General features: G+C 42.7%; 1 protein-coding gene across 1 annotated transcript in view; it reads right to left on the bottom strand.

Annotated features, from left to right (window-relative positions):
- Positions 1–1,149: 1,149 nt before the first annotated feature.
- Positions 1,150–27,085, bottom strand: part of rnf43 (ring finger protein 43) — a 112,785-nt gene continuing 86,849 nt past the window's right edge. Inside the window, exons 3-9 of the mRNA XM_085469636.1 lie at positions 7,005–7,079; positions 6,743–6,874; positions 6,488–6,589; positions 6,232–6,402; positions 6,035–6,137; positions 3,979–5,481; positions 1,150–3,857 (exon numbers count right to left, since the gene is read on the bottom strand). Coding sequence (XP_085325762.1) covers positions 3,832–3,857; positions 3,979–5,481; positions 6,035–6,137; positions 6,232–6,402; positions 6,488–6,589; positions 6,743–6,874; positions 7,005–7,079 — 2,112 coding nt within the window. The 3' untranslated portion in view covers positions 1,150–3,831. The remainder of the gene's footprint in view (positions 3,858–3,978; positions 5,482–6,034; positions 6,138–6,231; positions 6,403–6,487; positions 6,590–6,742; positions 6,875–7,004; positions 7,080–27,085) is intronic.

Genomic DNA, 27,085 nt, shown 5'->3' with positions numbered 1-27,085 from the left:
TGTTGGTGCAAAAGTACTATTTTATGTTTGCCAAACTGTGTTACCTTTGGCAGTTTTCATAAACTCAACTAAAGACATAAGAACAAATGATGTGTTTTTGCAACAGGCTCCTAATAAAGCTACTAAAATTACAGTTTGAAATGTGTGGATAAAACACTGGTTAATTTTTTGGATAAAGCGCCTTTTTAATAATTAAATGATTCATACTGTGAGTCAGTGAAAATAGTCATGTCCAATGGATGGACTGAAAATGCATTTAAAAGCAGCCAGGGTCCAAAAAAGCCAGAGTACTGGCTTAATGCATTGCTGTGTGCATCATATTTAAATTAATTTAAATTCAGTGTGAACATTTTTTTAATCCCCTCCTGTTCAACTCCCCAAGCAACTCCAATTTGAAACCAAACTGAAACACATCTGGACACTATGGAGCATTATCTTGTAACTTAACACAAAAAAAACTGCCTAAACTGAGTGTCTGGTCAAATCTGATAAAAAGATTATTTAAAAGTTACTCACAAATAAAGTTTTAAATGCCTTTTCTCCTGGAAGTTACATCACTACCACCAACTTTGCTGCTGCAAAATATTTCCATGCATTTCTTCCATTACAACTTTTCTGAGTGAGACTGTAGCTAGCAGAAACACTGTGCGATCACTGCTGAGCCATTTCAAAATAAGTTAGCTTTTATGCTAACTGCGTTTCTGTAACCCTAGCTGGATGAAATGTATAGGTTTGTTAATGTTAGTTTTGGGGGCTTATTTTAACTTGGAAGGTAGGGTACCTTAAATGATAATAATACAGGCCAGGCATAAATATAAGCACTATATCATTTGTAAAAAAAAAAGAAGAAGAAAGAAAGAAGATAATGATAAATATGATAAATAAATATCATATCGTATCATTTAGTGGTCATTAAAATGTGTTCAGAATTTGCCAAGTTCATGATGATTCATCCCATAAATCACAACACACTGCTCTCCCTTACCGAACCCCTTATAGGTTAACAATGAGAGTATCAGTATCAGCATCAGCAATACTGGCCCTGTATTTACTTGGTATCAGATCAAAATCAGTACCAAAATCTGGAGTATTGCACAGCAATATCAAGCAAAACAAGAATAAGAAAATAATGAATTGAGCAGTGAGGACTTATTTCAAAATAATTTATTTGCATATAATTGGAATGAAGACAGGTTGATACATCTGTGATGGCACCGGTCAGTTTCCATATAGGAACATTCAGTCTATACAGAAACCACTTTCAAACCTGGGCAAAATGGATAAATATATTAGTAAATAAATATATTAGTGACATGTCACTATATTGAAATGTTCTATTATATATAAAATACAACACTATTTCATTTTTGTTTTTGTTGTTCGCTTTTTTTATACACAAAGTATCCAAAATATACTGACATATCCCTTAAAGTTCTGGAGGGACTTTCTTTTTTTCCCACTCTATTAGAAAAGGCAGTTTCAGCTCATTATTCTTGCAAAACATTAAAAAAAAAAAACATACAAACACATAAATGACACAAAGAGAAAGATCTTGAACAGGATGAAATCACACTAGATATTGTGTGGCATCACTTAATGCAATTTTTTTCCCATGTGCTGATGGTTCCGGGCTTACTTTCCATTAATACTATATAAAGTTTTATGTTGTTTTTTTTTCTTTTTCTATAAAATTTACTTGAGCCAAAGTGCTGCTTATCATTCAGTCATTTCCATCTCAGTCTCTGGGACCATTTGGACAGAAAAAGGAAACCCTGATGCTTTAGCTAAAGGACACTGAGTTGACACATTCAAAGTGAGGTATTGGTACGAGGGACCGCAGGCCAAAAAAAAAAAAAGCTTCCAAAAATAATTTCCACTTCTATTCTAGCATGTCCTCTCTTGTCAGTGGGAGCACACAGTGGGATCCAAAAGATGGGTGGGAGCAGAAAAAAAAAGAAAAGAAAAGAAAGGCACAACATATTAAGAGTTAACTGTGTTCAAGAAGTTGCCTCTTTGGTTAGACAGGTAAGAGCTTAGTGTGTTCCTGTTTACATGAATAAGGCACCGGTAAGAGTTTAGTAAGTGCTACTGGTTACATGGCCAATGTCCATGCTTTCTCTGCTCAGTCTGCAGTCTGACTGCAGGTAAAATCCTTTCACATTTTCGCTGAGCCTTGAGAGGAATTCCACTCTAAAACACAATTCCTACTGCTCTGATCTCAGATTTTCTAGTCTGGTACAACAAGAAGAAGCCTGTGGTTAATTAGAAAAGAAGCAGGTCATTGTTATTGATAGCGTCAGGCCAACTGTTATCTATCAGAGTGGCTAGAATAGGCTTTATATAAAAGATGGATGTGTGGCCATTACAAAAAGGTTTAAGGCACTTCCACATGGGCTATGCCCATTTTTAGATACAGCCTGTGGAGGATAGATGGGAAACCAAGGTAACAAAGGTTTAAAAGTTAATTCTATCAAGTGTTCAGCACAGCGTGGATGTCTTATGATTTGAGGTGGCACTTTCTTCATGATTGGCACAGATTGGCAACGCACATTTAAAATAACAAAAAAATTTTATTTTACCGCTTTGGGCATTTTATTTTGATTTTTCTCCAGTGTCTGATTGCTCCTGAGACATTACTCGGGATCTACACATTGGGAAAGCAAAAGAAGGACACTGGTGCTCCTTAAAGTGATGTTCAGGACTGCTAGGTGTATCTAGCATGGCTTTACTCCAGTTACACTGATACCTAGTTATTAAGGCATATTTCTACAGCTTTAGGTGCTGGAAGACAAGTGGAGAGTATGAGCTCTGTGGAGGACGCTACAACATTGTGATGAGTTTAAAGCAGCAGATGACCGTCCTTCTGCTGAGGCCTGTTCACTGTGCACAGATCAGGGGGTTTAACAGCACTGAGGTCAAACGTGATGTAACCACTGGCAAAAGAAATGACAATACCAAGACGATAGCTTGTAATGACGATAACATAATTCAGTCAAATCTATTCATTTTGACAGATGAAATAAAAAGAAGAAAAAATACAGCTGCCATATTTGTAATAGTGAAAACAAAAGGCCCATGCAAAGCTCAGCAACCTCAGTGAATGCTCATTTGCTTGAGGGGCTGAGCATCAACCTTTCCTCTCTGTTTGGACAGGTCAGACTGCAGAGAGATTTTGTTGAGTTTGTGGGAGCTACATGGTCGTGACATAAAAAGGAAAAATAAAATCACTACAGCAGTACCTTTAAGGACCTCGTGTTTGAGGCGTGTTAAGAAATCTGAGCTGAGGTAGGCTGGAGAGAAAAGCATCTCTCAAGCTGAGACTGGACTCAGCAAAGGAAGACGAAGAAGTGAAAATGAAGTACCTCTAAGATAAATCAAGTTATTATGTGAGAGAAGAGAGTTTGGGACACGCTGCAGAGACAGAGTCTCACTTCACGAGGGCTCAACACCTTCAGCAAGGACCATTCGATAGCTGTCACCAAGGAGCATGGGAACTTGTGATAGCATGGGCGTTCTTCCTACGAGGTGATAAGGAGTAAATGCACAGAAGAAGGGCGTTTCCTCTCTGCTATATGAACTTGTTTTCCTCATCTTCACATATTCTTTTTGTATATTTTGCTATTAAATATCATAGAGGGTTGAGAATGACTCTAAAATTTCACTTAATTGCACTTTTAATAGTGACGATCGTTTGATTGTTTGAGCTTGGGGGATCATCTGTGTGAAGGCACTGCTGGTGGAAAGACATCTGTGGAAGACACGAGAGCCAATGAGAGGCTTGTCCAGTCTGGCTCCTGTGTAGCAGTGTGATAATGGGGATGCAATATGTTCTCACACTCCAGACTCCTCTTCTGATCCTGTGGACACACACAAAAAAGCTCTAGTTCATTCTATGATGATAAACACAGTAAACAAAGAGGCTTTAGTTTGAGACCACACAGCTAGCAATGGCATTTATGACAAAGAAGTGACACCCACCCTGATTGTGTTGTAATGATTGGCAGTATAAACAAATGTCTGTGTTGCACTCAGCAGCAGGCCCCTGATGGAACCTACAGGGTGGCCTGTCCATAGAGGTCCCAGGCCCCAGGAGCTGAGGCTCTGAGTGGGCCTGCTGCACCCGTTTTTGCCACACAACATGGGCCCCAGCACAGCAAGGCCAGTCCTCCATCCCACCAGAGTCCAGAATGAGGGGCACAGGGAGCAAGGTGGGGTGCAGCTCAGGAGGAGAGCAGCAGAAGCCCGGGCCCTGACCATAGTGGATGTGGATGCTGCGGTCATCCTGCAGCTCCATATTCTGATGGAAGCGAACAGAGGGTCCTTCAAGCACACATCCTCCCACTCTCCCGAGAGGAGCAGGAGGGTGTCCGTGTCCCTGGTGGCAGCAGTGGGGCTGGAGTTGTAAGGAGATTGGGGACATAAGCACAGGAGGTCCTGCGGCGCTGCCCGCGTCGTGGTCTGGACACTCAGGCCCTGCGCTAGGCCGATCAGTGGAGTTTGCTTTGGGGCAGTGGCAGGGGCTGTGCTTAGGAGGGGACACGGTTGAGTCTTTGTCCAGGACAGGAACAGCAGGTGCAGCTGTGGCAGTGGCGGCCACCTGCTCCTCATCTGAACCTCTGCTCGCACCCTGGCTGTGCTCCCCCTCCTCATAGTGGTGGTGTCTGTGACGGTGGTAGTGGATGTGGCTGAATACAGTCTGTGGCTGTTCTTCAGGGCAGCCTGCTTTGTTCACCACAGAATCCAGGGACCTGGGCCGGGCCTGGGCACCAACCTCCAGGCTGTTCCTGCGGGGCGCATGTCCGGGACCTGGTCCACAATAAACAAACGGGTCATAGTCACTGCTCAGAGAGCTACGGAAGGTGGACCAGCTGCCATAAACTCCCTGCAGGGACACATCAGTACAGTTGAGAACTGAGTCACTGGATGAGCCGTGGCACGGCCCTGAGCTGGAGTCGCTCGCTGGTCCGTCAGCTAAGTATCCGCTGCGCTCCGTACGGTAGCTGCCACCCGAGCAGCTTCCCTCGTCCTGCCGGCTGTGGGCAGGTGCCCCACGGGTCTGTGGCGTGACCGTGTGGTGCAGTCTTGAGCTGGATGCGCTGCGCTGGCCTGGGCAGGATGAGCGGTAATTATAGCAGGACCGGCGGGGGGTGTAGTGGTGGGTGGAGGTCCTACAGTTACCGCCAATCCTGTGGGGCCTCCCAGGAACCTCCGTGGGAAGGTGGTACCCACAGGCTGAGCCCAACGGCCTGCTGGTGAGGAAACGTACAGTCTGAGTCTCCATGGGAGAGGAGCCACTATAGTGGCCCAGATTGGGATAAGGTCCAGAGGGTCCACGAGGATAGTGGGGCCTCATAGAGAAGGGGATAGCATGCTGGGGGTAGGGATGGTTGTGGGGACTGCTGTAAGGCTGAGGATGTAAGAAGCTCTGGCTTTGCTCTGTGTTCTGCTGGAGTCTGTTCCTCTGGGACTGCCGCTCCGGCCCTGTGAACCAAAGCAGAAGGTAAAATAAAGCAATTACTGGCAAATACAGCACTTATTAAGAAGAATGTTACATTTATGATATGCAAAAAATATTTTAAAAAAAAATCGGGCTTTAGATTTAAGATCTGGATCACAAAATTCCACCATCAGGCCAGGCTCTTTCTGTGTAGTTTGCATGTTCTCCCTGTGTTTGTGTGGGTTCCCTCCGGGTACGCTGGCTTCCTCCCACAGTCCAAAGACATGCAGTTAGTGGGGTTAGGTTAAGTGGTAACTCTAAATTGCCTATAGGTGTGAATGTGAGTGCAAATGGTTGTCTGTCTCTATGTGTTAGACTGGTGAACTGTCCGGGGTGTACCCTGCCTCTCGCCTTAAGAGAGCTGGGATAGGCTCCAGACCCCCGTGACCCTGACAAGAATAAGCGGAAGAGAATGGATGGATGGATGGATGCTTTAGAGTGGTCAGTTAAACTTTGTTTGTCTTGTAAAGTCAAAGAAAACCATCAGTTTCTGCAGCAGCTTCACCAAAAAACAACTAGAAATCTGCTCGTCCTCACCCATGATGTTGTGCATGCAGAGCGGGCAGGTGCGGTGCTGCAGCAGCCACGGGTCAACACAGTCTTTATGGAACTCATGAGCACAGGAAATGATCCTCAGAAGCTGGGACGAAAAGGAGGTGGTTCTTAGAATGTCCAACTGAAAAGCGATGCTTAAATCTACAGCTGCAATGTGCACCCTCACCCTCTCCTCTTACCTGCCCGTCCTGGAACTCTTCCAGGCAGATGGCACAGACGGGGCTCGAGTTGGAGCTGCTGGCCGAACCCCAGGCTGCACGGTGGCGCTGCGAGCCCGAGCAGCCCTGAGAGCTGTAGATTTTGATCTCCAGTTGACTAATAGCCCGCATGGTCTGCTGATGGACGGAGTCCTGCATGCACAAGAGGAGGAGCGTTAGGTAAACCTTTGAATCCATTTTAGTGGGCTTTCCTACCAACACTGCTGCTGTCACTCACCAAAGTTCTGTTGGACTTGCACTTGTAGCGGAAAGCAAAGATCAGGATGATGGTGAGAATAGCCAGGACAATGGTGAGCAGGATGCCAACATCATAATGTGGCTGAAAAGGGAAAAGAAGATTGCACTATACACTCGCTAGGTTCATATTAAAAAGACATAAATAGATAAAAAGTTGCCTCTTAACTAAGACAATTGAAATTTTTAGATTTACACAGCTTTGCAGAAAGCATCCGGCTTGTTCCAGCATGCTTACCCATTTTGGCTCCATCTTGATCTCAATGACAACTTTGGCTTCCTCGTTCTTGTTGACCAAATCCATCAGCTCCTTAGCATTATTATCCTCCACCAGCACAACTGGACGGGGAAGGGAGTCTACTTCTTGCAGCTGTGTGTGTGTTACAAAAATATGATAGTAAACAAAGCAGGAGGAGACAGAAACATCATACTGAATGTGAAACTTCAGCATGCTTTTTCCTTATTGGCAACTCTAGCTTTAGCAGGGTCTGAACACTCACCTCAGCAGCAGCACTGGCATCGTTTCTGATATCAAAGATCACCGCTTGGGCTCCTTTATCCAGTGCCATGCGAGCCTGAAGGGGACAGAACAGGGAGACAGCAGTGTGTCAGTGTGAGTTCTTCAGAGGCCATATATACAGCGGACTGTCAGTGTCTTAAACCATCACTGGGTGGCAGTCATGTCATGAGACTCAGGCCTCATAGACAAAGTGAGCTCTAGCTGACTCCAGAAGCCAAACACAGACTACAAGTGTGTTAATGGTGAACATGAAGGCATTATTTTGTCTGACTGCCAGCTAAAGTGTAGCTATAGTGCAATCTGTCTGTGCCATGATTATTAGAAATTGTATTAGAAAGTACTACAAAGCAGGTTTGGAGTACTTTGGCAGGTGTATATATTGCTGATTGTCTACAGATTGATTACCCAAAAAACAAAGAAACAAACAAACCAAAAACAAAAAAGAGCTTCCTATGCCCTAGAACAAGTGTTGTCGAATCTGTGGCTCGCTGTTAACTTAGTCATTTAATATTGCTAGTAACATATCTTTTAAAACTATAGTCCTCACCCTTAACTGATGGCAGATAGCTGCCCCTCCCTGAGCCTGGTTCTGCTGAAGGTCTCTTCCCGTTAAAAGGGAGTTTTTTCTTCCTACTGTCACCAAGTGCTTGCCAAGTACTGTTGGGGGTTTCTCTTTATTATTGTAGAATCAGTCAAGAAAATTGCAGTCGGTGAAACTGCTCACGTGAGTACTATACTACCCGAGCTACTGACCAGGTTCTAAGTCCTCAGAGCTGGGTTTGCCTTATATCGTCCTGTGCATGTCAGGCCTGCTCTCTGAGCCTACATTTCTATACCCCTCTAAATTTTGCCTTTTTAATCTAATTGCTCCACTACAAAAGCCCAGAATTGCTTTCTGCACCATCGCCAAATAGCAGCTGTCTCATCACATGTTCTTAAGTGTTTGGCATCTGCCAATGCTTAATAAGGACAAGACATGAGTTTAAACACCTAATGACACGGGCTAGCCTTCAACAGTGATTCCCAGCTTACTGCCCCCGGCCCAGAGCAGGAAGGAGCACGCACACTGACACACAAAACATTAACAAAAGAAATTCAAGTGGAAAAACACGACTCACTTGATTTATTAATTAAGTTAATGAAGAGCTTCTTAAATAAACTAACAGCCCTGATCTCTTCTCAACACTTCAAAAGAAGAGAGCGTCATGACATTTAGTATGTATAAACAAAATGTAAGACACTTATCACACCTCCACCTATTTCTTCATAGCAGCGGGTGCACCAAAGGTGTGCAGGTAGGAGTGTGCACAATAGGAGTGTACAGAAAAAAAGCATTAATGTAGAATTATATTTGAGAAATAGGTCAAGTAGCTTGTAGCTCTGGTGCTACAATTTTTGAACAGTAATTTTAGTACATGCATCAGCCTTAAATGTAGTGTGGTCACACAGAAGGAGGGGAAAAAAGAAAGAAAGAAAAAAAAGCTGGACTCTTGACATGTGGGAATTTGCTTCACCTGGGCTTCAAACGTTCCCTACACCGCTATGAGCGTTTATATCCTCTAATCGTGGTGATAAATGCAGGGACGACTACTCTTGTGGTCCAACACACACACACACACGCACACACACACGCACACGCACACACACTTCAGACTAACTATGGCCAGTTAGGGAATATATCATAATATGCTCTACAAATGACTGCTGCTGTGGTCTTATTATATCTCAGTATTAGTAGTGGTGTTACCACAGTGTGGTCGCGAAACCACAAGCTGCTGCTGAGCTACAGATCCGGAAGCGGGCCGAGAGGGATCTCGTTACATGATTAATATGAGATATATTTAAACTTTATTGGCGCAGTGAAATGAAAACACTTGTCTGCTTCTAATGAGACAGTTGAGAGGACTAGCAATGCAAGTGTTTCAACATCTCCACGTTCGTTATGATCGGAACTGAAACAGACATGGCTGCAGTTAGGTAAACACCCATCCTCAAGAAGTGCAACTTGGCACATGTGATTACACACCATTTGGCATGTGAGCCGTAACAATTGCAGCAACGACTGTGGTTTGCAGAGTTAAACAGCAGGGATGTCACCGGGGAAAAAACTAACAAACAACAGACCGCACAATAGTCTGCTTCCACTTCTAACGATGACGGATTGTTGGAGAAGGGTGTGAGTGAAGCTTTTGGTGCGTCTTATTGAGAGTAATTACTTCAGATGAGATGCCGCTGAGGAGTGGCAGCAGGTAATGTGGGCCTTCCTGTCACAAACACAAACACACCCGAGGGCGAGTAGCCAGAGAGAGGCACTGTGAGGTCATGAAGGTAAGCTTTCAACCCTAGCGACCTAGAACTAAAGAGGCAAATGTAATCTGGTTACTGAGCTCGTTCTGCAGGCTCTTTATTCACAGCACATATCTCCACAGCATGAAAAGCACAGGTTTATAACTTGAACGCTTATGTGATGTTTTTATATGTAAACCTTAATGAAGTGAAGCAGCACTGTAAAAGGAGAGTGGATCAAAATTTCTCCACGAGGATGTGAGAGACTGATTAAATCATACAGAAAATCATTTCAAATAACTTCAAGCTGCTACAGGAGGCTCCATAAGCTTTACGCTAGTTTTCTACACAATGCTTCTGCATTTTTGCTGGGGGTTTTGTTAAAATAGTGGAATCCACTGGGATTAGATCTAAATAATTTTAGAAACTGGTGAGGACCAGATGATTTTTTACTATGTCTGTAGTATTGATTAGTGGTCTGTAGTGTCAGTGATTTAACAGTCTAATTTAAAGAGTAAAGCTTCAGATTACACTGTGCCGCTTGCAACACAAGCATTCCAAATGCACAGCATAATTGTTTTTGTGCTCACATTATGTATAGAATAAAAAATGTACTTTAAATTCCTTCCAAATATTGGTATCCAGTACTTTATACCACAATCCCTTTAATAAGGGATTAAACAATATATGTGGCAGCTCCCCACAAAACTGAACTGGAGAAGCTGATAAGAAAAAGAAAGTGTATGTAATCCGGCACCAATACCTTGGTCTACCATTCATGTCGATATTGGCCTTGCTGGCATCAGCAAATAAGGTGACATTTACAGATGTCAGATTGATCTGTTTCATCACATCAGTTTGTCCTAAAAATAATTTTTTAACACTTCTAATAATATTAGGCCAGACTTTCCCAACAATGTATCCCTACTCCTAATAAATTGTAGTCTGGTTTTCCGACACTGTCTGAAAACACAATATACATAGCTGCAAATAAATACATGCTTTAATGCTGCAATCATACAACATGAGGTGGGCTTCAAGTTGCAGAAGAGAGGAGCTAACAGGAAAAAGTGACTCACACAAACAAACCAATCCAAAATCTGCGCATGTCCCGCTTTACTATGAGCGGCACGTATCTAACCTCCATATTAACTGCAGCTCATTGTGTGTAAACATCAGCTGGAGCCAGTCATCTTCTCTCTCCAGCAGTGGGTGGCCTGCTGTTTTTGTTTACATCCCAGACGAAGTGCACTGTCTGCAAGCCAGGCCTGGCATCACAGTGTGTTTTCAACGGAGCAGACACAAACTATGCTCTTCTGATGTCCTCAGCTCCGCGCTGAGGATTTTTCTGTCGCCTGACACGATCTCTTTGCTTGTAAACGTCTCAGTGTTTGTGCTGGGTGTAATGCGAGGCCCATCCAGCAGCCAAACTCCATTCATCTGCAGCCATGTGTCAGTGTAATGGAGAGAAAATGAAGAGGGGAATGTTGAGACACACAGATTCAGTCTCGTCTGTAAAGGAACATCTGCTGTATTAGTCGAATGTCTTTGATTAAACTCAGAGTTTTGAACTCTATAACATTTGACTTTTGGATTCAGAGTTTTTTTTTTAAAAAGTTATTCAGGTTTTATAAACCTGCTGATGTTGAAATTTATTCGCCGTTTAAATCCAACTTTATGACTTGTCCATAGGTCTAACATCCCAGCATGGCTTTCCACAGCGTCCAGCACATGAGTAAATTACACCCCGCAATAAGGAGTGAAAGTGAAAGGGCTAAAAGAAGAAAGAAAAAACCCCCCCGAGATAAACCAGGAAGGAGGCGAGCTGTGGTGCTGCTGCATTAAAGTATCTAATGACAGAGTACAGCGCTCTGGGCCTACAGGTCTGAGGCCGACTCTCTGCTCTGTCATTTCTCCTGAGCGGCCCGGCACGCTGGAACCATTACTGAGGCACCAGGACACGCCGCACGGCTAAATGAGGAGCAGACGGAGGCGGGGGCTGGTGATGATAGAAGGGGCGAAACTGCATGAAAAACAGGTGCAGTCTGCGGTGGGATTATTATAGGTGCAGTGTTCAAATCGACATCTGATTTGGGATAGTCTTCAAAACCTTTAATAGGCCTAAAGAGTTTTGTTATTTTATGTCACATGGATGGTGTGACAGTGGATTTTCCTACCAAGCATGGCATAATGTGCAAAATAATGAGGCCATTTTTTGTGTGTGTTCCTGGCTCTGTGTGATGTCATTGAGAGCTGACTATTTGCAGGTACAAAGCTAGAAGCCAAGAATAAAAATATGGAGCTGGAAAAGACCACAACAGTAAAGTGTAAAATACCTGTAAAGTACCTGAGGAGAATTCTAAATTGTAAAAAATAGGCTGTATTTTTCCCTCCTGTGCTAATAACAAAGCTCTGTAGGCAGCCACGTGGCAGGCAGGCAGATGATTCTTTAACTTATTTAGCAGCTGAAATACTTTCCCCATGTTTGGACCCATTTAAATCTACATTGGCTACATTGGCTTGGCTCAGTCGATAAAACAGAGGCCTGTTCTGAATAACAGCACTGTAGAAAAGCACGCTTTACCTGTGACCGAATTACGAGCACAAAATGAAATATCGGATAAACTTTCATTTCGGATATAAGCACTGAGTTCAGTTTACATAGTGCACGTTAAAAAGACGACACGGACTACGTGACTGTGGGCATGTGGACGATCTCAGTATCTGTGTTTTCATCATTTTAACCTGATAAAAATCCAACTGGGGTTGGTACTTCAATCAAACTGTGTGGCAAAAACATCTATGAATGAAGATTCTAGCAAAAAATAAGAACAATGTGGGCGCTCGCTCCGCTTGTTTCAAGTCCATTTATCCAAACTCCCACCGCATTCTTAAGCGACTGCATTGCTGTGACTTCTTTTGTGTAAACTACATCAAATTGAACCAGAACTACACAGCCTTTGCTATAAACACTGTTTAGCTATAACTCTGGAGCTGTGTATTTAAGTCTAATTGTGTGTGAATAACATGTCTGTGTGTGAGTGAGCTGATTGCTGGGTGCTCGCTACTGACTGAACCAGCAGTGGAGTCAGTCAGAGGAGGGAAGGGTGTGGCTCTGCTGGGTATCCATTACTCACACCGGCACTTTGATGTGGGGTGGGGGGGCTACTGTATGGAGGGAAGGGGGGAGGGGGGCATGCATGTCAGGGCAGGTGAGTGGATTCTGTGTTCTCAAGAAAAGTATTAAGCCTGAGGGGGTGGGCCTGAATCACACACACTCCTCCTCCTGCCTCTCATTCATCGTGCCACACACACACACAGAGACATTAAATCCAGAACCAGGGCTTGGCCACCTTTCTCATGCGGAGGAGAGAGGCTGGAAAAAGTTATGAACCTGATCTGCCTGTTTTGAGGTGGGAGCAGTCATTTTGAGAGCTCTCAGCATTGAGGGTCAGGCTGGGCCTCCCTCCCTTGTTAGCAGTCGCCCGAGCTGCAACTACTCCACACATTTGAAATGCAAAGCACAAGGTGACAGAGGAGGACAAGTGTCATCTGATACGCTATCGCTTGTTAAACACATCGTGCAGACATCAAAGGAAATAAGCAGCCCAAAGCCCGTGGTGGGGGCGGGGGCAAGCGAGAGTAATGCAGTGATGATGGAGCCGCGAGGCCTGACTCCACTATGTGCCCTCACTGATTGCTCCTTAAAGTCAACAAGTCTAGTTGGGGGTTAACAGTGTGCTAGAGTATCAAGAAGTAGAAAAGCCAGCCAGTATAAGCTGTGCTGCTCCAGAAGAATAGTTCTAGACTGATACTCACATATCCGTACTCTAAATATAGAAGCAGAGCCAGGAGAGAGCAAGCATGGAAGATGAAAGCAGGGAGAAAGCAACAAGCATTTGTAATTAACACAGTCACATCAGTTATTCAGTTCCAGTGTTAAATGAAAAATATTTACCATGACAGAAACTTTGTTGTATACGTTGCTAACTACCTCCTGGTTCAACCATCAGATTTGAAGAAGAGAAACAAACATTTCTGATCTTCTAATTTGATCTGACTGAAGCAAGCGTAATCCCAGCACCTGACTAACCACTGGTAGGATCCCCAGCTTTTCAGGGTAAAACACACAGTTCATAATGTATATACATATACACATTTGAAATATGCAGTAAAAAAAGAAAGAAGTAATAAAAAACAAATCACACGTAACCTACATGGATTTCTACACTACCACTAGGGGACAGCAAAGATGAAATTTTGCTACATTACATGATAAGGGTGATTGCAAGGCTGCAGCTCATTCTATTAGATATTTTCTGTTCTTATTGGATTTATTATGATCCAGCATCACAGCAAAAAAAACAACCCAACTTTTTCTTATTGATTTGATGGGCAGCAATTAGCGACTTTTCCCCCCATTTGTGCTCCCATATTTTTTTTAAGGATCACATATTTTTCAAAATCTTGGTTTCACTGTGTAACAGCTGCCAAACTGCACATGCGGTAAATCTGCAAGCATGCAAAATATGCACATCAAGTTTTCTGCACATGCTGCTTTGCAACACTTTGTAAAATGAGCTAATGAAGTTGGACAGTACTGAACACTGGTTTGATTTTGATGCATAACATCAGCTGATGAACAGGAAAGATTAAAAAATCTTAAATCATCAGCTGAGTAACATTTTTTTTACATGCTTATATCCATACAAAACTGCATTCATAAATGTGGCCTCTGATTCATCTTAAAACATATGTCTGATCTCTGGTAATAGGCTGTGCTACTATATTTGACAGGTCACTATAATTAACTAAGGCAGCGCAAGCATATGAAAAATTAATTACAGCTGTAACTATCATGATATACAGCAGCACTTGACTGTAATAAGTATAATTAAGTAAACCAGATCGGTTAGCTGACGGAGGTGGAGAGATGTAAAGAGGAAGAGCGGACTCTTCTGATCTAGACCGGGGAACGCACAAACATACCAAACCCCACCTCTGATGCTTTCCTCTCGCTCTTCTCCAAACATCTAGGGGGGCCTTTTGTAAACCTCAACTGCGAAACCTACCACATGAGAAGCCCTCTGATGCCACATAAGAGCCGCTATCTCCTTACTGTTTGCATTGCACTTAATCAGAGATTCATCTAGCTGTAATCCCCCTTTCAGTGGAAAAAAGACACTCTTTTTGCAGGCTCAATAGCGGTATGTTTATAAATTCCTTCCTATAGTACTGATGAGTGCAGAGGAGGTTGAAAAAAAGTCCTAGGTCATTTTTTAAAAAAGAACTTTGGTGACTAGCTCTTACTGATGGCGGCAACACAGAGACTCGGGGGAAGCCAATTAGAGGGCCTTTCCCGGCCTTTTAAGAGGCAGATAATGTTCTTGTTTTCATAAAGCATCCTGTTATTTAATCAGGCCTGTAAGTGAGAGCCTGACACCCCTCCTACAGTGCAGAGCTGCCTCCCTCCCATCATTCCTGCCCTGAGCCCTCCATCTAATTCATCAGCTCTTGTAAGCCTCCAGGAATTCATTCTTGGAACAGGCTGTGCAATAAGCCGTGTCTTTCTGCAGAGCAAACACACACACACACACACACACACACACACACACACACACACACACACACACACACACACACACACACACAAGCAGCACAGTGACAACTGAACACACACACTGCTTGTAAATGACGTTAACATAGGTACAAATAAAAGCTGAAAAAAAGCACCTTTTTTTATTTTACTACAACAATACATGAATACCATATGACATTCTGTAGTGGTCAACTACTGTAAATCAATGCAAATCACATTTTAGTTATGATCCTCTGTGTTTGTTCACAAAAATGAGCTGTGCCTCCATTTCATTCTGATCAGCTACTCTGTTCACCTAGCCTCTGGAGGAAGAGTGGTAAAAAAAAAAAGAAGAAAAAAAAAAGACCTACTGAAAAGCAGATGTCACTTTTTATTGTGTTACATGCGAATCCCCCTTTGCTCTCCACATGGACTACTTGCCTACATGCAACCAAAGGGACACCGGAAAGCTTGTCCCCTGCCTACAGATTCTATGTGTTGATATCCAGACGTGTGACTGAAGTACAAAGACAAACATGGAAATCGTTTCGTTTTCAGGGATGACTTAAACCCAAACGAACAAAGTCAATTCCTCTAACATGTCATCAGCAATATGTGCTAAAGACTATAACCCCCCCCCCCCCCCCATCAAAAACACTCAATGTCAATATTATATTGTTGTGTTTATCATTCCTATAATACATAACATATGATACATGCATATATTTAGCCGACCCTCATTTCTTTATGTTTTGCTTCTAAGCAGCCCAACCTTTTACAGTGCTCATTTTTGTTCGTTTGTTAAGCCACTTAAAACTGACTTATGAATCATTCAAATATAAAAAGGCTCCTAACTCAAGGGATGAACCAGTGTTATATATACACATAAAAGATGACTTAACAGTGAACCAATTTTAAATGGTATCTTTTGCCAATTTATTACCAGCAGTCTGTTGGGGGAAAAAAATCATTGTTTGTTCACACTTCTTTAGTTGAATTCAGGAAAAATGTCAAAGAACACAGTTTGACAGACATAAAATTGTATTTTTGCACCAACAAGGTGATTCCAAAGGAGCTATTAGCCAAAGGAGCTATTAGATCCAGCTCAGGTGTGCACCTGAGCTGGATCTCAGGTGCACACCACCTGAGATCCAGCTGGTGTGCAGCTGGATCCAGGAATGCCAAATGCCATAAGAACTGGACAGAAAATCAGTGGCAACAGGTCTGATGGAGTGATGAATCCAAGTTGGTTGAAATTAAGAATATGTACAGATTAGGCCAGGAGAAAGGTACAACAGTGAGTTTCTACAGGTATTTGTAGGGGCCTCCCCCTACATCTGTCATAATTTGTGCTCCATTTCGGCCAGTGTTGTGAAATGCAGATGAGATCAAAATGAAAGCAGATATGCAGGTTTTGCATTCTGCTGGTTCCCCAAGCTTCTTGAAGACTACTACAAGAAAGCTTGCCATTTCTTTAAATTATCCAAGCACAGTTAAAGATTTTTTTTTTTTGGGGGGGGGGGGGGGGGGGGGGTTGTTGCACAGATGGGACATCACCACTGGTCAGTTGGATTTTGAGGGCCACAAAGGTCATGTTGGTTATCATCCCCTTGCAGGACTGCACGCAGAAGGCCCAAGTTAACGTCACACAAGCCAGAAAATTAAGGCTGCGAAGAAAAGGGACTTTTCCAGCAAACAAAAAAGCTGGCACTTAGATACCCACCAAACAGGTTTTAGCTTCTCTTCAAAATAAGTCACGAGGACTGTGATAAAACTATATCTAAAAATTTTTTAAGTTGGTCCTCCATGAAAAAGCACTAAACGCTTACTGTATCAATAACAGCATGAACTTTTCATGTTTACTCACACCACAAACAAATGCATTTTGGTAAGGTTAGACAGCTCACATATAAAATGCCTGCGTGACTCAACTAGTACACTAGACCAGCGGTCCCCAACCTTTTTTGCGCCACGGACCAGTTTATGCCCGACAATATTTTCACGGACCGGCCTTTAAGGTGTCGCAGATAAATACAACAAAATAAAACTAGTACAGGTACCGAAAAAAAAGAAGATTTATTCATAACACACGTGAAAAGACCCAGGAAAACCGAGTTAACGATAAAAACAATAACAAAATAACGCTGAAAACCGATAAAAACCTTGAAAACCATACATTTCACACCTGAGCCTCAACTCTCGCGGCCCGGTACCAAACGACTCACGGACCGGTACCAGTCCGAGGCCCGGGGGTTGGGGACTGCTGCACTAGACAACTAGACACTCACTTTAAACCTGTGGGTTGAAATTTTTTTCCTAAATTTCTAGTCATCACTAGAGCAATGACACCTCGTTTGAGCCTTTCCAACCTGAGCCAGAGTTGAACTGGTTCACACTGCAGCAGAGAAAGAACTTGCTCTATCTCTCTGCCTGAAGTGTCAGACTCACAAGACCTGTTTGCCACTGTGGTCTAAACTCTGGGAGATGCTCAGTGCTCGCCTGCCTGGGGAAGTAGTTATTGGTAACAAAAACCTGTCTACTTTCCACTTCACTTTCAGAAGTAGGCTGCCCTTGCCCAAGCCTGCAGTGGGCCAAAAAAAAAAAAAAAAGGGGAACGAAAAAAAAAAAGACAAGGATGAAGAGAGAAAAAGGTATGGAAGGCAGAGAGAGAGAGAAAGAGAGAGAGTGAGCAGGGTGAAGGGACACGGAGACATTTCTGTTTTATGGGAATGTTTCACTTAATCTCATAAAGGCAGCGTAAAAACCTCCATCTGTTTGCTAAGCAGTTCAAAAGAGACTCCACATGCCTCCGCTTGCTGCTATATAAAAACAAAATTCTAATGCAGATCTTAAAGAGGGCCAACGGCTCAGCCTGCACAATGAGAGCTGGGATGTGCCAGACACGCCGATGGAGGATGGGATGGTGGAAAGAGAATTAGGTAGGTAAACAGGAGGGAATGTGAGCAGCAGAGAGGGACCGCACAAGAAAAAAAAAAGATTTGAAAGAGGAAAATCAAAAGCAACAAATTTTTCTGCCAGCAGCCCTGCTTCTGACGCGGCAGACATGACCTTGAAGCAGGCGCAGTCAGGGTCATCGAGGGTCGCCCTCTGGGCCTCGCCTGCCACTCCCCTAAATCAACCCATTCACCTCCTCTGCTCCCTTCTCTTCTCCCTCTTCATGTTTCACTCTGAGACTTACCATTCGCCTTTGTCATTAATAGAGGAATGCCCTGGCAAGAATGACATCTTGTGGTTTATTGGGGCTCCTTAGCAGGGATTCAAGGACAGCACCTTTATATTCACGGTCTTTGAAGATAAAAGCGGGCTTTCCCCTTCACAATAAAACCTTCTGCAGCAGACAGAAGAATCATCAATCTCCAAATAAATATAAACCACAATATACGATAATAAACGACTTCTTTGATCCATTCAAACAAGACGGACCAAAATGCAGCGTCTCTGTAGTCAGGTTTTCCTGCACATTGGTGCCTCTGCACACCTCCAGGCCTCCTCTCCCCATAGCGGGGGCAAGACCAGGCCCGAACGCATCTGCTAAGCTATTTTGACGAGCCACCCTTCTAAAAAACTCCAGGGTTAAAAACTGCTGGAAGATCAAAGGACTAATACTGCAGTAATAATAAGTTACTGCCCTATGAACACCTCATTCATCAGGGAGAGGCAGTGATATAGTACAGTTGTAACTGCAGGGCCATTAAGCACTCATCATCCTATTTGCCATCCTCATGTGGAAAAACCTCTTCAGTGAGGACGCAGGATGAACTCTTGCCTGCAACGCCAAAAATCTCAACTGATAAGGAACTACACACCATCTCCCACCTTCCCTTCTTAGCAGCCAACCGAAGGTGTCTCCCAAGTGGTTGGCATTTTAATAACAGAAATTTGGCACAGTGCAGCATTATCTGGGCTCTGTCATTCTGTGCAAGCATGACACAGCGTCCTATTTTGAGCACAGCATTTTTGTCACATTATGCGTGCCAGCAACAGCCCGATGAAACCCTGACCCTCACACGCTCCCACTGAAGTGACAAATGAGAGATGTGCTGCCCTAATATGAACGCTTTGAGACGCAAACGCTTTTCATTCCTTAAAATCGGGAGACATGTGAAAGGTAGGCGAATTTTGCCCTCAGGCAGCACATAAACAGCCTAGCGTGCATAGATGCTAATATGGGGGAAATGTATGATGCACGTGCAAGTTAAAATGCACATGTTCTTTTCCCTGCCTTATCTTACAGGGAATATATTAGATGGCTTTATTAGTAAACAAGTGTGTTCAGAAGCTGAGATGCATTGCTTAATGTGCAAATTGGGCCGATTTTAAGTTTCACTTGTATGTAAAAAATTTCAACCTGGTTTGATGGAAACATGCTTTTCAGCTGATTTCACAGAGCAAAGTGATTTGGTTTTTGTTGTTGTTGTTTTTTTAAAAAGCAAATGCAATTAGCTCAGTAAGCTTGAAATAACAAACTAAATGAATTTTGATCAGTGGCATAAGGATCCACCAAGTACCAGTAGCAGGTGCATGCAGGAAGTTTTGTTGGCGTAGTTTGGCCCATTGAACACACAGTTAAGTAATGGAGCAGCAGCTGGTGAGAGCAGTTAAGGTGCTTTGAAGCAGGTGTAATTTACAAAAACATGTGCCCGTTCTTCACATTGATAGGTCTATTGTAATTAAACCCAGAAATCAAAGACAATCCAGTTATTTGTGATTTCTGCTAAAATTTGCTAGTGGGGTTCTTCAAAAAGAAATAAAGCCAGCGTGAAAGTGGCACAAACTGCAGTTGCTAAAAAGAGTGAGTCACTCCTCACAGAGTCCCCATTTTAAAAGGCCATCTCTGTTTACAGGCTGATCCAATAAATGATTTTAGCCTCTCTTGGTTAATTTTCCTTTTCACAACAACTGTTTGGTAAATACATGATTTTAGACGAAGGAGACTGGGGGCGTGCCCCTTAGATTGACAGGCGAGACACAGAGAGCTCTAGGCAATCAATCTGGAAGGCCTCACCTCCGATAATGAGAGTCACTAAACTGGATCTCTTGGATGTTTGTTCTTTTGTTAGCATCATTAACTATAGCCTTTGCAAAAAAAGATTTGTGAAATTGTACTGTTTATTCACTATGCATGACGGCTCACTTTCATGTCTTCTTTCAGGTTGCTGTGACATGTTCAGGGTCATTACTGCTTTTTCCAGGGTTGTTACCAGGTTACTTTTTTAATGCATGCACCAAGTATTTAGAGTTAAAGACTTGCTTATGTGAGTAATACTTAGTGAAGTTTGTCCCCATTTCCCTCTGTGTAACATGTAAAAGAGCAACCAAGTCTGCATTTCCACTTTTCATACAAATATATAAGTCAGGAATATTAGGCAGACCCTGCTAAGAGGGACATATTTTACGATCCTCACACATCCACAAATATTTGAGAATCCACCTGTTCCTATTTTAGAGCAGTGTATCTCTATGGACATCTCACTGTTTGGGTACAAAAGTTTTGCGGTGCCATTAACGACAAACTCCAACTGGACCACAAAGGTTGTGTTAGCACCACATGCCTACAGTAACCAAGCCGGGCCAGGACACAGCCCCTCTATCATTTCAATGAGGGGAGCGAAAATAGGAAGGGCAGGAAAGTGAGAAAGTGGGACAACAAGCTGCTAATCGGTGGCCACTCAAAGCACATCGCAGCTAAAAGCAAACAGAACATCTTCCAGATCTTATGTGCATGTTGGGAGGGAGGGTCGGTGTTTAGCTTAGCAACGCTGGCATCGTCTTAGAAAGCCGACAAGATGTGAGAGAACCAGCTGGGAGAGAGCAGCAGGCAACAGGCAGGCAGGCGAATTACTCGCACCTCTGTGGCAGAGGTGATGACAACGGTGAACTGAGCTGAGCAGCAACAATGCTGACATCTGTGAGAATGTCTAACCTCAGACTTTTCTTGTTGTCAAGCTAAAATTTCCAGGTACCTGCAGACAGTAATATGCATGAAATTCTTCCCGCTTGCTTCCCAATGTGGCACCAATTTAAACAACTACTCAGCTTTCACCTATCTGCAGACTTGAGTCCAGCCATGGACTCATTGTCCATGTTCCCTTATCAAAGTATTTTCCTGTCCTTGGAACAGCTGCAGATCTGCCCTCTCAGAATTTGTTTTCGGCTTCCTCCCTTATCCTATCGTACAGTTGCTGACCATTTACTCAGAGAGCGTGCCTGAGTATGGCTCTGCAAAAAGGAAGGGTGCACAGACCAAAATGACAGTGCTTTATACTGGAAAAAAAGCATAGTGTTGTCCTCTAAAATGTCATGCATAACCACTTCAAAGGTGCAAAATAACACAATCTATCATGCAGACAAACTCAAAGATCATCCTTTTTCTTATAAAGCATAAAGTACAAGTGACATGTCTGCCTTTTTTTGACAGAGCAGTCACCGTCAAGTCACAGAATCAGAAGCTATGCACATTCAATCTGTAGCTGTAGTATTGTTTATCCTGCTGTGCTAAACTACAAACAGAAGAGTGCAATTTTCTGCAGAAAAATGACAGGTTAAATGATGCAGAGTTTTCATTTTCAAGTGTTAATGGTGCTCACTTGTATCCCAAAAAACTAGCTAGTGCACATGACTAACCAGTTGGCATCTAAATACAACATAAATCGTTGTCTGGCAGTGTGCGCTTCACCCAAACTGCACCATGTGTGACTAAACAAAGCGCCAGTAAGTCCCAAAAACTACAAATCTTTAAATGGCCTCTATGCATACTTTCTACCTTTATATCAACCCTATAGGTAGAAAATTTGAAGCACAGACCTTCCAAGACGTTTATGCTCAGGTTTTGATTAGTGAAATTCAACCAATTAAGTCACAGTAGCTCCATCTTTTATATACAGTCTACTAGAGCTGCTCGATTATGGCAAAAATGATAATCACGATTATTTTTACTGAAATTGAGATCTCGATTATTTGACGATATTTATTTAACCCTTTAAGACCGACCATAGAACCAAGTCCGCCAGAGCTCATATTATTTTTTTACATGTTGTAGTGCCATTTGTGGGAGCATTTCAAGTTGCTATACAACTGTTATAGCCCATATTTTAATAATATGTATGCATTAAGTCCATAGTAACTACATTAATTGCAAAAAAGTGCAATAAACCACAAAAAAATTGAAAATCGTTTTTGTTTTGTTTTTTACATATATTTCTACTTGGAGAAATTTAAGAGGTTTATCCCTCAAAACTTTAAACAGCATGTGCAATTCGAGTTCTAAGCATCCCAGAAACTATTTAGAAAAGTCAAACATGACCAGTATAGGCTTTTAAGGCCTACAAGTAAAAAACTACATTTTCCGCGAAAATGACGTCACTTCCGGTTTCGGGCAGGAAATGGCGGACATGCGACAGTTCGCGCTGACGTCTGTTTCACTGTGGGAAGTGTTACAAACAGCTGATCGGAACGGCAAAGCGTGTTTCTGGAATATTATGTTTTTGTTCCTGCAAGCGCTTTTTATGCAATTTTTGCAAAGCTTTATGTGGAAGGAAACCGTGACCGAGGACAAGCTGATGGCATCAGATGTAAGTACAACTCCTCCGGTTTCATATGCAAAACAAATTATTGCGCTAGCTTACGCGGTTCCGGTTCTACAGGGATTTAAAAATAGTTACACAAAACGGAGCGTGCTGCTCTGACCGGCTTTAAAGGGTTAACAATAACAATGTATTGAATAATGACTTTAAAAAAATAATATAAAATAGTGTGCAACACCACTGAAGTTTTTTTTACCTCTCTTTTCAACCAACGCAGTCACTCTCCTCTCCAAATAACTTCTGCTTAGCTTTCCGAGCTTCCCTCGGGTCCTCTTAATCAGCGGTCTCCAACCTTTTTTGCGCCACGGACCGGTTTATGCCCGACAATATTTTCACGGACCGGCCTTTAAGGTGTCGCGGATAAATGAGGGAGGGGCTAATAATCGGCTCAGTCATTTTTAATGATCGTTGAAAGCCCAGATCGTAATCGTGATTAAAATTCGATTAATTGAGCAGCCCTACAGTGTACAGGTTCAATTTACTGTCAAAAGGACAACACCAGTTGCTGTCACGGCCAGCGGGGGCAGACCGTGTGGAGAGTGTGTGTGGTGGACCCAGGCGCGAACACAGGTGAGGAGACGGGAGTGAACTTAAACTGAAAACGAGCCTTTATTTTGGGCTGATGCAGAAGGGAGTAGACAAAACATAACAGGGACAGAGACTGCAACTAACCAAAAACCTAAACTGGAAAAACACTAACCTGACTGAAAGGCATAACTATGATCACTGTGAACAGAATGCTGTGCAGATGCATGGAAACTGAACCAAATGGCGTGACGAAACAGACATGAACATGACCTGCACGGAACCTCATCGTGCTGCTGCATGAAAAACAACATAAACCAAATGGCAAACATGAACTGCACAGAATCCTGAAAAACACTTAACTTGACCAGAGGGGAGGTACACAGACGATGCGACAACGAACAAAGGAAGACCGAGGACTTAAATAGACACATGAGGTGATCAGGGGAAGTGGAGACACATGAGAACACAGCTGACTCGAATGAAACATAATGACAATACAGGGGAGAGTAACACCAACTACAATGAACAAAGAACACCAGACTCTTACAAAATAAAACAGGAAACACGGAGACATAGACATGGAGATAAAACATGATATGAACCTAACATAACCACATGAAACATGACATGAACTTAACCGCATAGACATGAAACGTAGACGCAGGAACCAGGGAGACGCAGGAACCAGGGAGACTGAGTACAGGCGGAGATGACAGAAATAACTAAGAAATAAGGTCTGAACAGCAACCTAGAATTTAACTAGATTGAAAATGAATACAAAAAAATACATAAAACTCAAACACTGGGTCACACGACCCTGTACCGTGACAGTTGCAAACTAGCAGCTTCATCTGCAGCTGACTAACAACACTGTTTTCTTCAGCAACTTTGCAACATTATTGGTATCAACAATATCATAACATTTTTTGAGCATTTACTTTCCCAAATAGCTTATTTACTTTGATATTATGGCAATAAACCCCCAAAACTTTGAAAATGTTTTATTATGGAAAAACTGTGTACATCCTGTCCATTTTAGCCAATTCTTGATTGTTAACACAACCAATAACTGGAATGTGTCTACGTCACATGGTCTGACATAGTTCATTTCATACAGACGCAGTTAGTACGCAGGTGCAAACAAAACCTTTCTTCCTGTGATGAAACAACACCATACTAAGAAAGCCAACTGCAGCTGATGTTAACACAGTTTGGAGGAGGGGGGGCAGTGGAGTCATGATTCTGCTTGTGTAGGTGGATTAAAGGAACGGCCTGACAAAGGTGCCCATTGTTTGGCCTTATTAAAAGCCCTGCGAGTGTTTAACATTTGCATTATCATGAAAGGAACGAGAGACAGAGGTCTGTGGCTCAGGCAAATAGCAACGCAGTCAGAACACCATCTGTCTCAAAGACAAAATAAATGAAATCCTTGGAGACGGGCTTATCAAAGTACAAATTACATCATGACCACAGTAATGAGTGCACTGACCTAAAAGACGGCAGCGGACTCAAAACTAAATACTTCCTACTGATTTATCTGCACAGTGATGTGGTGAACAAAGACATGGCCTAACTTTAGCAATGGGGAAAAGGGAGGAGAAAACAGAGGCATCTGGGTCACAAAGACAGGAACGTAGTCACTTTTTAAAAATCCCATCATTTCAAAAAATAAAGAATCGGATAGAGTGCAGTGTGGGTTTGTGCGTGTGGTGTACCTGAAAAGGCGAACAGTCAAAACTGGAGAAATATTTGAGATGTTTAACAGTGCAAGACTGCACAGTAACAAGGCCACCCTTTCACTGTGCTGCCTGATAAAAGTGAGTCTTGTTGGAGATAAGCCCAAAGCTAATTCTATATTACTTTTGAAGCACTCACGTTAAAGATGAAATGATCAAAGCCCTGTAAACCTATCTCACAATGAGCTGATGGAATATTACCCTAAGGATAACAGGAAAAAACAGCCCTGTGTCTTTTGCATTGACAACTGAAAAACTGATTTTGAACTGGCCCCGCGTGGTTTCCAGACTTTTTATGTTGTGATTTAGAGTTTATCTCAAACTGGAAGCAGTAAAAATGTGACGCTGTCAGTGTTTTTGTGTGCTTCAAAGAATAAAAGACAAAAATTTAAGCTGCATGCAACAGGTTTAAGAGGTGCACAGTCCTTGCCGGTCGGCTTGTAATGTATGGCCAAGGTTGCAAAAGTTGGTATCCAGCTTTGAGTAGCTGAAGAAGGAAACAGAAAAGTCATAGTTTATCCCTTTGAAGGCAACTGAGCAACTGTCTGGCACAGACAGGCAAATAATGAATTTTCATGGGAGAGAAATCAAAGCAAATCCAGAAGTCTGCTAACGATGACGCATTTCATACCAGCCAAAATGTCCATTGTGTACCTGCTGCTTTTTGCATTTACTCTCAAAAGCTGAAATATCCTCTTTTTTCCAGATGTTCCTCTGTGTTACTCCTCCTCTACTTGTCTCAGATGAGCTGGAGATGTTGGACTCAGCTGCCAAAGTAAAAGCAGATAAAGGCAGCTGCCACTGCACTTCCAGCCAACGTCTTTGCTCAAAAAACATATACGCCCGAAGTCAGCGTTGACCCCTACAGAGAATAACACACAAGGAGACAGAAACCACAACTCATTCTTCCATTAGTGGGTTTCCCTTGTTTTCAAAATGCTTTCTTTTACTGAGACTACACTTCCTGGTCTGAAAGTTCAGGACACAAGAGGAGTGTTTATGGCATTATACTGTCACCAATTCTTTATGAAATCCCTCAATAGCAACAGAACTGAAGTTCTAATGCTGGCAACTGAGTCCCATAAGCAAACCAAACTTCAGTGGTCATCACGACCCAAATGTAACTTTTTTTAATATTCTATTTTTTATTTTTTTTAATACTCTATCCTATTTTTCTGTGAACAGAACACAGAAAAATAGCTTAATATAACAAGCACTTACTAGTAAGTCTGTAAGCACCGAAAACATGGAGAAAATGTATTCTCATATTTTATTTACCTTTCCTGATCAGCAAACTGCAGAAAGTGACAAAAATTTCAGTTTCTCTGATGTCAATTTAGGCTGCCTCCAAAAGTGAGTCAACTCCATATACCCCGTGTTAAACATGTTAATAGCTTTAGAGCAGACTAAACACATGCAGAGCTTGCTAGCAAAAAATCTTTTGGACTCTGTGGCTAATCTACCTCTTATTAAATATAACAAATCAAAAGGCTGTATTTTATTGTTGGTGATAGGTGTGAAAGCACTGCTCCAGGTGTCCTGGTGACTTAGTATAGATAGCAGGAGGAGCAGAAGCCTGGATGAAAATAAGGAGACAGCAGCCTATGATGCACCGCAATCTCGGTCCCACAGTCTGTGCACATCTGTTCCATAATCCATCTGCTCTTGGTTACTTTAGTTGGTTAAGTCGAACCAATGTAAGCCTCCATAAAATCCCACAAACCCCTTTATTCATGAGCGATTCTTGCCAGCTCTCTATCTACTCTGACAGCTTCAGTGACTCTACAGAAACCCGAAGGTTGCAGGTATCCGCTGCCTTCTCGCACCAGTAGTTTTGCACACTATCAAGCCACAATTATACACGGTGCTTCCACTTAAAATTCGGTGCAACAAGCACCAGGGTGTTTCAAAATAACCGCAGAAACCTTTTTTGGTTTTGTGCACTTCAAGCATGTTGTTTTTGATTTATTATTTCGCCGGCTCTACTGCAAGTCATGGGGCGTGCTCTATGCTGACACACTGGAAGCAGTTCACACAGTCTCATAAAAAAAGAAAAGAAAAATCCTAGATCAATTAAAACTTCTCTCCCTCAGGACCATCCATTCCTACAACTCCTTCCCTCCTTCCAAACAGGAGGTAACCAGGACGACAGCTGCACACATCAGCTTCTCCTTAAAAAGTCTTTAATTGTCGCCTGGAGGTAGACATGTTGCTGCGATCACCAACATGATGCGACAGAGAGGGTTCAGGGTTCATTTTTATAGGCGCTGTTCCCCACAGGCAAAAGAGTGTTATTTTTAAAGTTTTTATTTATTTGTGGTGGATAACT

The sequence above is a fragment of the Copadichromis virginalis genome, linkage group LG10 (genome assembly GCF_057382275.1).
Source record: "Copadichromis virginalis isolate Kocher_CV1m ecotype Utaka linkage group LG10, C_Virginalis_male_GT1.1, whole genome shotgun sequence".
In the NCBI taxonomy this organism is placed as follows: Eukaryota; Metazoa; Chordata; class Actinopteri; order Cichliformes; family Cichlidae; genus Copadichromis; species Copadichromis virginalis.
The sequence above is the reverse complement of the archived record's forward strand: the minus strand, read 5'-3'. Positions and strand labels throughout refer to the sequence as shown.